This window comes from Salmo salar, chromosome 15 (assembly GCF_965601325.2).
Source record: "Salmo salar chromosome 15, fSalSal1, whole genome shotgun sequence".
Taxonomy (NCBI): domain Eukaryota; kingdom Metazoa; phylum Chordata; class Actinopteri; order Salmoniformes; family Salmonidae; genus Salmo; species Salmo salar.
Genome location: NC_138305.1, coordinates 98,700,081 through 98,713,043, shown reverse-complemented (window position 1 = coordinate 98,713,043; position 12,963 = coordinate 98,700,081). Strand labels below are relative to the sequence as shown.

General features: G+C 40.5%; 1 protein-coding gene and 1 non-coding gene across 4 annotated transcripts in view; one reads left to right on the top strand and one right to left on the bottom strand.

Annotated features, from left to right (window-relative positions):
• The window catches only part of LOC106572666 (extended synaptotagmin-1), a 47,449-nt gene that overhangs the window by 1,560 nt on the left and 32,926 nt on the right, over positions 1–12,963 (top strand). For 2 of the 3 annotated variants that reach the window (XM_045696304.2, XM_014147039.3), the window contains exon 2: positions 5,027–5,068. In XM_045696304.2, the coding sequence (XP_045552260.2) occupies positions 5,027–5,068 (42 nt within the window). Of the gene's footprint in view, positions 1–5,026; positions 5,069–12,102; positions 12,255–12,963 lie in introns of those variants that run through there. The other variant, XM_045696305.2, reaches the window with a different exon arrangement.
• trnaa-ugc (transfer RNA alanine (anticodon UGC)) lies at positions 6,654–6,729 on the bottom strand. Its single transcript has one exon. It is a non-coding gene; the product is annotated as a tRNA-Ala (tRNA).

Here is a 12,963-nt window from a genome sequence, read left to right as displayed (position 1 = left end):
ATTTAAATTTAGCACACAGTTAACTTAACAGTGACTAAGTTACTCGTTCAATGAACGTCTCAATGGAAAAATCCACCCAAAACCAATCATTCCTTTAATATACTGTGTTAAATAATAGTAATATGTGAGAACAATATTTGTTGTGAACATATTTTTCATTTTGGCGTTATAATAAGGTTGGTAGCAACATGGAAAATTGTTGTGGAAATCTGTTACAGCTCAAGTCGACTATAAAATCCACAATGCAATGCTCCCTCTATGGGCTGGCTGGCTAGCTAGCAACAGTTGAAGTCAGAAGTTTACATACACCTTAGCCAAATAAATTTAAACAACATTTTTCACAATTCCTGACATTTTATCCTAGTAAAAATTCCCTGTCTTAGGTCAGTTAGGATCACCACTTTATTTTAAGAATGTCAAATGTCAGAATAAAAGTAGAGAGAATGATTTATTTCAGCTTTTATTTCTTTCATCACATTCCCAGTGGGTCAGAAGTTTACATACACGCAATTAGTATTTGGTAGCATTGCCTTTAAATTGTTTAACTTGGGTCAAATGTTTCGGGTAGCCTTCCACAAGCTTCCCACAATAAGTTGGGTGAATTTTGGCCCATTCCTCCTGACAGAGCTGGTGTAACTGAGTCAGGTTTGTAGGCCTCCTTGCTCGCACATGCTTTTTCAGTTCTGCCCACAAATTTTCTATGGGATTGAGGTCAGGGCTTTGTGATGGCCACTCCAATACCTTGACTTTGTTGTCCTTAAGCCATTTTGCCACAACTTTGGAAGTATGCTTGTGGTCATTGTCCATTTGGAAGACCCATTTTTTATTTTATTTCACCTTTGCGACCAAGCTTTAACTTCCTGACTGATGTCTTGAGATGTTGCTTCAATATATCCACATAATTTTCCTCCCTCATGATGTCATCTATTTTGTGAAGTGCATCAGTCCCTCCTGCAGCAAAGCACCCCCACAACATGATGCTGCCACCCCGTGCTCCACGGTTGGGATGGTGTTCTTTGGCTTGCAAGCGTCCCCCTTTTTCCTCCAAACATAACAATGGTCATTATGGCCAAACAGTTCTATTTTTGTTTCATCAGAGCAGAGGACATTTCTCCAAAAAGTACGATCTTTGTCCCCATGTGCAGTTGTGGCGGTTTTGGAGCAGTGGCTTCTTCCTTGCTGAGCGGCCTTTCAGGTTATGTCGATATAGGACTCATTTTACTGTGGATATAGATACTTTTGTACCTGTTTCCTCCAGCATCTTCACAGGGTCCTTTGCTGTTGTTCTGGGATTGATTTGCACTTTTCGCACCAAAGTACGTTCATCTCCTTCCTGAGCAGTATGACGGATGCGTGGTCCAATGGTGTTTATACTTGCGTACAATTGTTTGTACAGATGAACGTGGTACCTGCAGGCATTTGGAAATTGAAATTGAGGATGAACCAGACTTGTTCTACAATTTTGGTGGATTTCTTTTGATTTTCCCATGATGTCAAACAAAGAGGCACTGAGTTTGAAGTTAGGCCTTGAAATACATCCACAGGTACACCTCCAATTGACTCAAATGATGTCAATTAGCCTATCAGAAGCTTCTAAAGCCATGACATAATTTTCTGGAATTTTCCAAGCTGTTTAAAGGCACAGTCAACTTAGTGTATGTAAACTTCTGACCCACTGGAATTGTGATACAGTGAAATAATCTGTCTCTAAACAATTGTTGGAAAAATTAATTGTGCCATGCACAAAGTAGATGTCCTAACCGACTTGCCAAAACTATAGTTTGTTAACAAGAAAGTTGTGGAGTGGTTGAAAAACAAGTTTTAATGACTCCAACCTAAGTGTATGTAAACTTCCGACTTCAACTGTAGGTAGCTAGCTAGAAAAACGTAGCTACACACAATCTCAGCTAATTAGCTGTAAAATCCCCTAAAAAAAGACTGCGCTATCAATTTAGGAGTCTACAATCTCACCATGTTCAACCTGCAGATCAATGTGCCTCACAGAGTGGAGTCTAACATTTGCAACGGCAGATATACTTTAGAGGAGATGGGAAACGTTGCCCATGCTACGTCAATGGGGCTTGCGGTGCATTCTGGGCGATCCTGGGGCAAGGAGCACTCTCCTTCAAAGAATGACTGGGAGTCTATTGGACGCTAGCTCAAAAACCCAACATTAGCACCAATTTCGTCAACAAGAAATACAACATTAGAAATCTTTTCTGAGATGTGCGATAATTTACTTGCTATCTGTATCTGTAGTATCTGCTATCTGTAGTATTGTATATCTTTGGAATCGTGACATTATGTACTTCTAGGAAAATAAGCATGTTTCTCGACATATATGCTGACTGAGTCACTATTAGCTTAGCAACCGTGTGACGCAGCATGACAACGTGAACGTGATTGGTCGACACTCTTCTGGGTGGGGCGTTTATATGTTCCCTGATTCATTGAATTCCTTGAATTCCTATCTTATTTCTATAGTATCTCTGACAATGGCACCCTTGACTATAGAGGCAGACAAATAGGAAAAATGTGCTATACCCTTCGTTAAATAAAACATTTCTTGAGGTAGGAATATTGCAAAAATATGATCAATGGTTCATTCAAGAGAAGACATCCTCCAGCGTTATGACATTGGCCAGTATTGATATCTGACATGTATGATAGACATTTTCATGATCTAAAAGTCATATGCCTATCAACTTCCAGTGTAGTGAGAGAGACTTTATCACGGTGCTACGTCACACCGGCCGGATTTCTGCCTGCTTGGACACCAATAACTCAGATACACATGAAAACATGAAATCGATAGAACATCACTCAGAGATGTACAAAAACAATGTAACATTCAAAAATGGTTGAACCTTTCCTTTAATTATTTGAACCTTTTACAAGAGAGAGTGTTTCCACTCTGAGGTTTTGTCGTGCCACCGTCATTTTAGGCATTTCTATGTGTGTGTGCTCCCCATTTCCTGTTTCAGTTCGGAGGTTCCTTAGAACTTGAGGGTGGTACTTATAGAAATCCTATTAAATTTGTTTTCTAATTCCTAATTCTATGGTTGTGCAACTGTTGACCTTTTAGATGGCAGAAGCTTGGTGACTCATAGACATCAATCAGAGGGAGAGGGGGAACAAGGAGGACCATATCAGGAAAGAGAGAAAATATGATAATTGTTTTCTTAATCATGGGACAATTTCGACATTCTTCAACACCCACAGGACACTCACATTGTCACCACAATCTCTGTAGTTTTGTCAAACAGCATATCACAGGTTATCTTGCACGTACAGTGGGGGGAAAAAAGTATTTGATCCCCTGCTGATTTTGTACGTTTGCCCACATACAAAGAAATTATCGGTCTATAATTTTAATCGTAGTTTTATTTGAACAGTGAGAGACAGAATAACAACAAAAAAATCCAGAAAAACGCATGTCAAAAATGTTATAAAATGATTTGCATTTTAATGAGGGAAATAAGTATTTGACCCCTCTGCAAAACATTACTTTGTACTTGGTTAAAAAACCCCTGTTCACAATCACAGAGGTCAGACGTTTCTTGTAGTTGGCCACCAGGTTTGCACACATCTCAGGAGGGATTTTGTCCCACTCCTCTTTGCAGATCTTCTCCAAGTCATTAAGGTTTCGAGGCTGACGTTTGGCAACTCGAACCTTCAGCTCCCTCCACAGATTTTCTATGGGATTAAGGTCTGGAGACTGGCTAGGCCACTCCAGGACCTTAATGTGCTTCTTCTTGAGCCACTCCTTTGTTGCCTTGGCCGTGTGTTTTGGGTCATTGTCATGCTGGAATACCCATCCACGACCTATTTTCAATGGCCTGGCTGAGGGAAGTAGGTTCTCACCCAAGATTTGACGGTACATGGCCCCGTCCATTGTCCCTTTGATGCGGTGAAGTTGTCCTGTCCCCTTAGCAGAAAAACACCCCTAAAGCATAATGTTTCCACCTCCATGTTTGACGGTGGAGATGGTGTTCTTGGGGTCATAGGCAGCATTCCTCCTCCTCCAAACACGGCGAGTTGAGTTGATGCCAAAGAGCTCCATTTTGGTCTCATCTGACCACAACACTTTCACCAGTTGTCCTCTGAATCATTCAGATGTTCATTGGCAAACTTCAGACGGGCATGTATATGTATATTATTTCCCTCATTAAAATGCAAATCAATTTATAAAATTTTTTACATGCGTTTTTCTGGATATTTTTGTTGTTATTCTGTCTCTCACTGTTCAAATAAACCTACCATTAAAATTATAGACTGATCCTTTCTTTATCAGTGGGCAAACGTACAAAATCAGCAGGGGATCAAATACTTTTCCCCCCCACTGTACACACACGCACACACACATGATCATGATCAGTGTGATCTGCAGGTCTTATGACTGTGGTTTGAGTTTGGAGGAAAGTTTGAGGGCCTGCTGTGGTGTGTCATCATTATATTTTAAAACATGGAAAATGGCCAGAAACACACATCTTCATTTTACTGTTGGGTCATTCCATGTCATTTCAGCAAGCCATGACACCCACCATCTCAGATTGTTCTGAAATCGTTTCTATAGTTAGAAACAGATAAGATAAGCATTCAGAAGCATTATTTTGTTTAAATATAATTTGATCTCGGAGAAATTAAGATAATTGATTGCACCCAAAAAAGTTTAGTCCAAATCGGATGTTAGGCACTGTATTTATTCAATATTATATGAATCCTATAAATTAAAATGGGAAATTTGGGCGCAAACAATTAGGTTAATTTCTGAAAGATTAAATTACTTTTCAGAATGCTAATATTATCTGTTTCTGAAATCTAAAGGATTTCAGAACACTGAGATTGTGGGTGTCAAACCTCTTTCTGGTTCTTTTTGAGGTGGAACGGCCCTGTCTCGAGTCGATCCTTTGCCATTTCACGACCTCCCTACATTCCTACCCAGGTTACACTCTTTTGCTATGTATATTGTTTAAGGCGGTTAAAAGTTCAAATCTAACCAATACATTTCTCACTTTCTCTACAGGTCAACTTCCCTGACGTGGAGAAGGTTGAGTGGATGAATAAGGTATGTAATGTAGTACACACACACATATATATATATATATATATATATATATACACGCAAACACACACACTGAGCTGGTGTGCCGATGGAGAAGCTTTGTGCTGCCTGAATGTGGTAGTTGTGTTTGTTTGTCCACGGTTGGCCTGGGTTGCTGTGTGTGTGTGTGTGCATCCTGCCTCTGTGAGCGCTCCACCTCCTCCATCAGTACCCATCATCCTCTGTTATAATTAAGAGTCGGGGGAGGGTAAAGCTTCCGCCAGATCACATCACACACACTGAGTATGGTTAGTTCTGTCTGAGATCATTGGGATGTCTACCCTAAACCCTAACCCCTACCCTAACCTTAACCCTAACCCTTAACCATTTTAAATGTCAACTTCAATGGGGTAACATCAGCGTTGGGATGTCCCAAGGATCCCGGATTGCACTGACCCACTGAGTATCCCTGTTGCAGCCACCCTGCCTCCCATCTCCACTGTGAGAGCAGCTTCAGTGTGGATGATGGTGATGTAAATATCAATAAACAAAGCACAGATTGTAGGGGGAGTGATCTAAAGGACTCATCGTTCACAAGAACCAACCCGGCTGTTTCTCCTCCAGGCTCTCTGCCTGCATGCCACCCACCACGTGCTCTGACTGCATGCGTAGGCTATCCAGCCTCCATACTCAGGCTGGCTGGCTGGCTCTGTCTGGATGGCTGGCTCTGGATGGCTGGCTCTGGATGGCTGGCTCTGGATGGCTGGCTCTGTCTGGCTGGCTGCAACAACAACAGACCCTGGTCTGCTTCCCCATCTAACTTCATTAAGATGACAAAGCCCAAATGTTATTCAATGATGGTTTGTCAACAGTTTTTGAGTGCGTAGTCTCTCATGACAGACAGTCTGCATATGGAGTATCTCTTGGCAGTGCGCAAGATTTCCTGGCTTCCATCCGGGATTAGTGAGCTAGCACATAATATCATATCACAATCCTCATGCCTGTTTCCCCAAATGGCACCCCATTTCTTATTTAGTGCACTACTTTTGACCAGGGCTTATAGGGCTCTGGTCAAAAGTAGTGCCCTGTATAGGGAGTAGGGTGCCATTTCTTACGCAACCATGACCAGCCCCAGACAAGCAGACAGGGTTGAGGGGAAGGTCAGGGGTCATGGGAATGGCTGGGCAGAGAGATGAGAAGGAGTATCAGCCTTAAAACCTCTTACATCTAGATGTTCCGCTAGCGGAACACCGCTCCAATATCCAATGATAGGGCGTGGCGCGAATTACAAACTCCTCAAAAATCCCCAAACTTCCATTTTTCAAACATATGACTATTTTACACCATTTTAAAGACAAGACTCTCCTTTATCTAACCACATTGTCCGATTTCAAAAAGGCTTTACAACGAAAGCAAAACATTAGATTATGTCAGGAGAGTACCCAGCCAGAAATAATCACACACCCATTTTTCAAGCTAGCATATTTTAAACATTTTTAAACATTTAAACATTTAAACATTTTAAACATTTTAGTCATTTAGCAGACGCTCTTATCCAGAGCGACTTACAGTAGTGAATGCATACATTTCAAACATTTTTTCTCGGTACTGGTCCCCCGTGGGAATCGAACCCACAACCCTGGCGTTGCAAACACCATGCTCTACCAACTGAGCCACACGGGACCTATAATGTGCATATAATGTCACAAAAAACAAAACCACCGCTAAATGCAGCACTAACCTTTGACGATCTTCATCAGATGACACTCCTGGGACATTATGGTCTACAATACATGCATGTTTTGTTCAATCAAGTTCATATTTATATAAAAAACCAGCTTTTTACATTAGCATGTGACGTTCAGAACTAGCATACCCACCGAACACTTCCGGTGAATTTACTAAATTACTCACGATAAACGTTCACAAAAAACATAACAATTATTTTAAGAATTATAGATACAGAACTCCTTTATGCAATCGCTATGTCAGATTTTAAAATAGCTTTTCGGTGAAAGCACATTTTGCAATATTCTGAGTAGATAGCCCGGCCATCATGGCTAGCTATTTTGACACCCACCAAGTTTGGCACTCACCAAACTCAGATTTACTATAAGAAAAATTGGATTACCTTTGCTTTTCTTCGTCAGAATGCACTCCCAGGACTTCTACTTTACACCCAATGTTGTTTTGGTTCCAAATAATCCATAGTTATATCCAAATAGCGGTGTTTTGTTCTTGTGTTCAAGACACTATCCGAAGGGTGACGCGCCGGCGCGTATCGTGACAAATTTTTTGGAAATATTCCATTACCGTACTTGGAAGCATGTCAAACGCTGTTTAAAATCAATTTTTATGCAATTTTTCTCGTAAAATAGCGATAATATTCCGATCGGGAGACCTTGTTTTCGTTCAAAGACTGAAAATGTAAAATGGACTCTTCACGCGCACACCCGTGTCATTGTTCTCAGATCGACCACTTTCCAAATGCGCTACTGTTTTTCAGCCAGGGACTGCAGAGTCATCATTCCCCGTTCTGGCGCCTTCTGAGAGCCTATGGGAGCCTTAGAAAATGTCACGTTACAGCAGAGATCCTCTGTTTTCGATAAAGAGGCTATAGAAGGCCAAGAAATGGTCAGAGAGGGCACTTCCTGTATAGAATCTTCTCAGGTTTTGGCCTGCCATATGAGTTCTGTTATACTCACAGACACCATTCAAACAGTTTTAGAAACTTTAGGGTGTTTTCTATCCCAATCAAACAATTATATGCATATTCTAGTTTCTGGGCAGGAGTAATAACCAGATTAAATCGGGTACGTTTTTTATCCGGCCGTGAAAATACTGCCCCCTATCCTAAACAGGTTAAACCTCACACACTGATTCAGAAAATAGCACCTTTTAAAGTGACAACAAGCTTTGATCGGACGGACCTTGCACGTTATTCGATGTGTAAACAACTGCATGGCAGTGTGATTTAAGAATATGACAAACAGTTCTGACATACACAAATTAACCATCAAATTTAGACTACAGCTGACAAATGTAGTCATTTAAAAGTCATTGAAAAACCAATAACGCACTATGTGCATATACAGTACTGTGCAGATGTTTTAGGCAGGTGTGAAAAAATGCTGTAACATAAGAATGCTTTAAAAAATAGACATGTTAATAGTTTATATTTATCAATTAACAAAATGCAAACTGAGTGAACAGAAGAAAAATCTACATCAAATCAATATTTGGTGTGACCACCCTTTGCCTTCAAAACAGCAAAAATTCTTCTAGGTACACTTGCCACAGTTTTTGAAGGAATTCAGCAGGTAGGTTGGCCCAAACATCTTGGAGAACTAACCACAGTTCTTCTGTGGATTTAGGCAGCCTCAGGTGCTTCTCTCTCTTCATGTAATCCCAGACAGACTCGATGATGTTCAGATCAGGGCTCTGTGGGGGCTGTACCAGGACTCCTTGTTCTTCTTTAAAAATATATATATTTTTAAATATTTATTTAACAAGGCAAGTCAGTTAAAACCTCTTTGGGCTAGGGGGCAGTATTTTCACGTCCGGATGAAAAGTGTGCCCAAAGTAAACTGCCTGTGTCTCAGGCCCAGAAGCTAGCAAATGCATATAGTTGGTATATTTAGATAGAAAACACTCTAACGTTTCTAAAACTGTTAAAATCATGTCTGTGAGTATAACAGAACTTATTTGGCAGGCAAAACCCCGAGGACAAACCATCCAGGAATTTTGTTGTTGTTGAGATCACTGTGTTTTCAATTGTTTTTCCATAGGGAACTAGATTTATGTGGCACCTGGTTGCAGTTCCTATGGCTTCCACTAGATGTCAACAGTCTTTAGAAATTGGTTGGTGTTTTTACTTTGAGAAATGAAGAAGTAGCCCTTTCCTTTCTAAGTGTCAAGCCAAGTGTACTGTTTTGTTTGGTGAGCGCGACCTGGAACTCGCTCCACTTTCATTTTATCCGCTATTGAACACAGTATATTCCGTCTTAAATTTGATCGATTATTTACGTTTTAAAATACCTAAAGTTGGATTCGGAAAGTTGTTTGAAATGTTTGGACCAAGTTTACAGGTAACTTATTAGATACTGTCAAGGTTATCGTCGGTGAAGGAGGACCAAAACGCAGCAGGACTGTGTTTGTTCATTTTAAACATTTATTAAATCAAAATGAACACAAAAACAACAAAACGAACTCAAGATATACCGACAGTCTTCTCAGGCTCATACATGCTAGACAAGAAACAATCTCCCACAAATACACAGACAAACACACCCAACTAATATAGGACTTCCAATCAAAGGCAACACCACACAGCTGCCTTCAATTGGAAGTCCACCCCAATTAACCAAACCTACAACCAACTAGATCAACATAGAAATACGTAGACAAGGAACAGTGCCCAAAAACCCCGGAATACTAAATCAAATGCCCTTTTTAGAAAAACACCACCCCGAGCCACATAAAACAAATACCCTCTGCCACGTTCTGACCAAACTACAATAATAATTAACCCTTATACTGGCCAGGACGTGACAGATACTTTGTAGTCATGTCGGGCGAGTTGGAGCCGGTGTATTTTCTGAATCAAACGCGCCAAATAAATTGACATTTTGGGGATATAACGAAGGAATCTATCGAACAAAAGGACCATTTGTGATGTTTCTGGGACATATTGGAGTGCCAACAGATGAAGATCTTCAAAGGTAAGGCATGAATTATATCGTTATTTCTGACTTTCGTGTCACATCTCCCTGGTTGAAAAATGTTTGTCATGCATTTGTATGCGGGGTGTTGTCCTCAGATAATCACATGGTTTGCTTTCGCCGTAAAGCCTTTTTGAAATCTGACATGGTGGCTGGATTAAAAAGAACTTAAGCTTTATTTTTATGTATTACACTTGTGATTTCATGAAAGTTAAATATTTATAGTAATTTAATTTGAATTTGCTGCTCTGCTATTTCACCAGATGTTGTCAAATCGATCCCGCTAAAGGGATTTGATCCCTAAGTTAACTTCATCGGGGTAGAGGGGGCAGTATTTTCACGTCTGGATGAAAAGCATGCCCAGAGTAAACTGCCTGCTACTCAGGCCCAAAAGCTAGAATATGCATATAATTAGTAGATTTGGATAGAAAACACTCTGAAGTTTCTAAAACTGTTTGAATGATGTATGTGAGTATAACAGAACTCATATGGCAGGCAAAAACCTGAGAAGAAATCCAACCAGGAAGTGTGGAAATCTGAGGTTTGTAGTTTTTCAAGTGATTGCCTATCCAATATACAGTGTCTATGGGGTCATATTGCACTTCCTAAGGCTTCCACTAGATGTCAACAGTCTTTAGAATGTTGTCCCAGGCTTCTACTGTGAATGGGGAGCGAATAAGAGTTGTTTGAGTCAGGTGTCTGGCAGTACGCCGTTATTTTAGTCACGTGCACGGCCATGAGCACGAGCTCAGTTCTCTTTCCTTTATGAAGACAAAGGAATTGTCCGGTTGGAATATTTTTGAAGATTTATGATAAAAACATCCCAAAGATTGATTCTACACATCGTTTGACATGTTTCTACAAACTGTAATAGAACTTTTTTGACTTTTCGTCAAAAAACGTGCGCCTTCTGCATTTGGAATAGTGAACCTAACGCGCAAACAAAATGGAGGTATTTGGACATAAAGATTAACTTTATCGAACAAAACAAACATTTATTGTGGAACTGGGATTCCTGGGAGTGCATTCCGATGAAGATCATCAAAGGTAAGTGAATATTTATAATGCTATTTCTGACTTTTGTTGACTCCACAACATGGCGGGTATCTGCATGGCTTGTTTTGGTGACTGAGCGCTTTACTCAGATTATTGCAAAATGTGCTTCCGCCGTAAAGCTTTTTTGAAATCTGACACAGCGGTTGCATTAAGGAGAAGTGTATCTTTAATTCTCTGCATAACAGTTGTATATTTTATCAACGTTTATGATGAGTATTTCTGTAAATTGATGTGCTCATTCACCGGACTTTTTGGAGGCAAAACATTTCTGAACATTACACACCAATGTAAAATGGGGGTTTTCGATATAAATATGAACTTTATCGAGCAAAACATACATGTATTGTGTAACATGAATCCTATGAGTGCCATCTGATGAAGATCATCAAAGGTTAGTGATTCATTTTAGCTGTATTTCTGGTTTTTGTGACGCCTCTCCTTGCTTGGAAAATGGCTGTGTGGTTTTTCTTGTCTAGGTGCTGTCCTAACATAATCTAATGCTATGCTTTCGCCGTAAAGCGTTTTTGAAATCGGACACTGTGGTTGGATTAACGAGAAGTGTATCTTTAAAATGATGTATAATACTTGTATGTGTGAGAAATTTGAATTATGAAATTTTTGTTGTTTTGACTTTGTCGCTCTGCTATTTCACTGGCTGTTGGCGAGTGGGACGCTACCGTTCCACATACCCCAGTTAAGAACAAATTCTTATTTACAATGACAGCCTAGGAACAGCAGGTTAACTGCCTTGATCAGAATGACAGATTTTTACCTTGACAGCTCGGGGATTCAATCTAGCAACCTTTCAGTTACTGGCCCAACGCTCTAACCACTAGGCTACCTGCCACCTCTTTACACTGAAGATAGTTCTTAATGACTTTCGCTGTATGTTTGGTGTTGTTGTCATGCTGCAGAATACATTTGGGGCCAATCAGATGATTCCCTGATGTTATTGCATGATGGATAAGTATCTGCCTGTACTTCTCAGCATTGAGGAGACCATTCATTCTGACCAAATCCCCAACTCCATTTGCAGAAATGCAGCCCCAAACTTGCAAGGAACCTCCACCATGCTTCACTGTTGCCTGCAGACACTCATTCGTGAACTGCTCTCCAGCCCTTCGGACTGCAAACTGCCTTCTGCTACAGCCAGATATTTCACATTTTGACTCATCAGTCCAGAGCACCTGCTGCCATTTTTCTGCACCCAGTTCCTGTATTTTCGTGCATAGTTGAGTCGCTTGGCCTTGTTTCCTCGTCGGAGGTATGGCCTTTTGGCCGCAAGTCTTCCATCACTTCTGACCAGACTTCTCCAGACAGTAGATGGGTGTTCCAGGGTCCCACTGTTTTCTGCCAATTCTGAGCTGATGGCACTGCTGGACATCTTCCGATTGCGAAGGGAAGTAAGCATGATGTGTCATTCATCTGCTGCAGTAAGTTTCCTTGGCCGACCACTGTGTTTACGGTCCTCAACGTTGTCCGTTTCTTTGTGCTTCTTCAAAAGAGCTTGGACACCACTTCTGGAAACCCCTGTCAGCCTTGACATTTCTGCCTGGGAGAGACCTTTCTGATGCAGTATAACTACCTTGTGTCTTGTTGCTGTGCTCAGTCTTGTCATGTTGTATGACTTTTGACAGTAAACTGTCTTCAGCAACCTCACCTTGTTAGCTGCGTTTGGCTGTTCCTCATCCAGTTTTATTCCTCCTACACAGCTGTTTCTGTTTCACTTAATGATTGTGTTTCAACCTACATATTGGATTGATGATCATTAGCACCTGTTTGGTATAATTGTTAAATCATACACCTGACTATATGCCTACAAAATCCCTGACATTGTGCAAGTGTACCTAGAAGAATTGATGCTGTTTTGAAGGCAAAGGGTGGTCACACCAAATATGGATTTGATTTAGATTTTTCTTCTGTTCGCTCACTTTGCATTTAGTTAATTGATAAATATAATCTATTAACATGCCTATTTTTGGAAGCATTCTTACTTTACAGCATTTTTTCACACCTGCCTAAAACTTTTGCACGGTACTGTATTTGTTGACATCTACTTGGATGTCTAATACTAGGAAATGACTATAGGTCTAATATCTACTGAATTATTAATTGCTGTAACTAGCTAGTAGTGACAGTCTG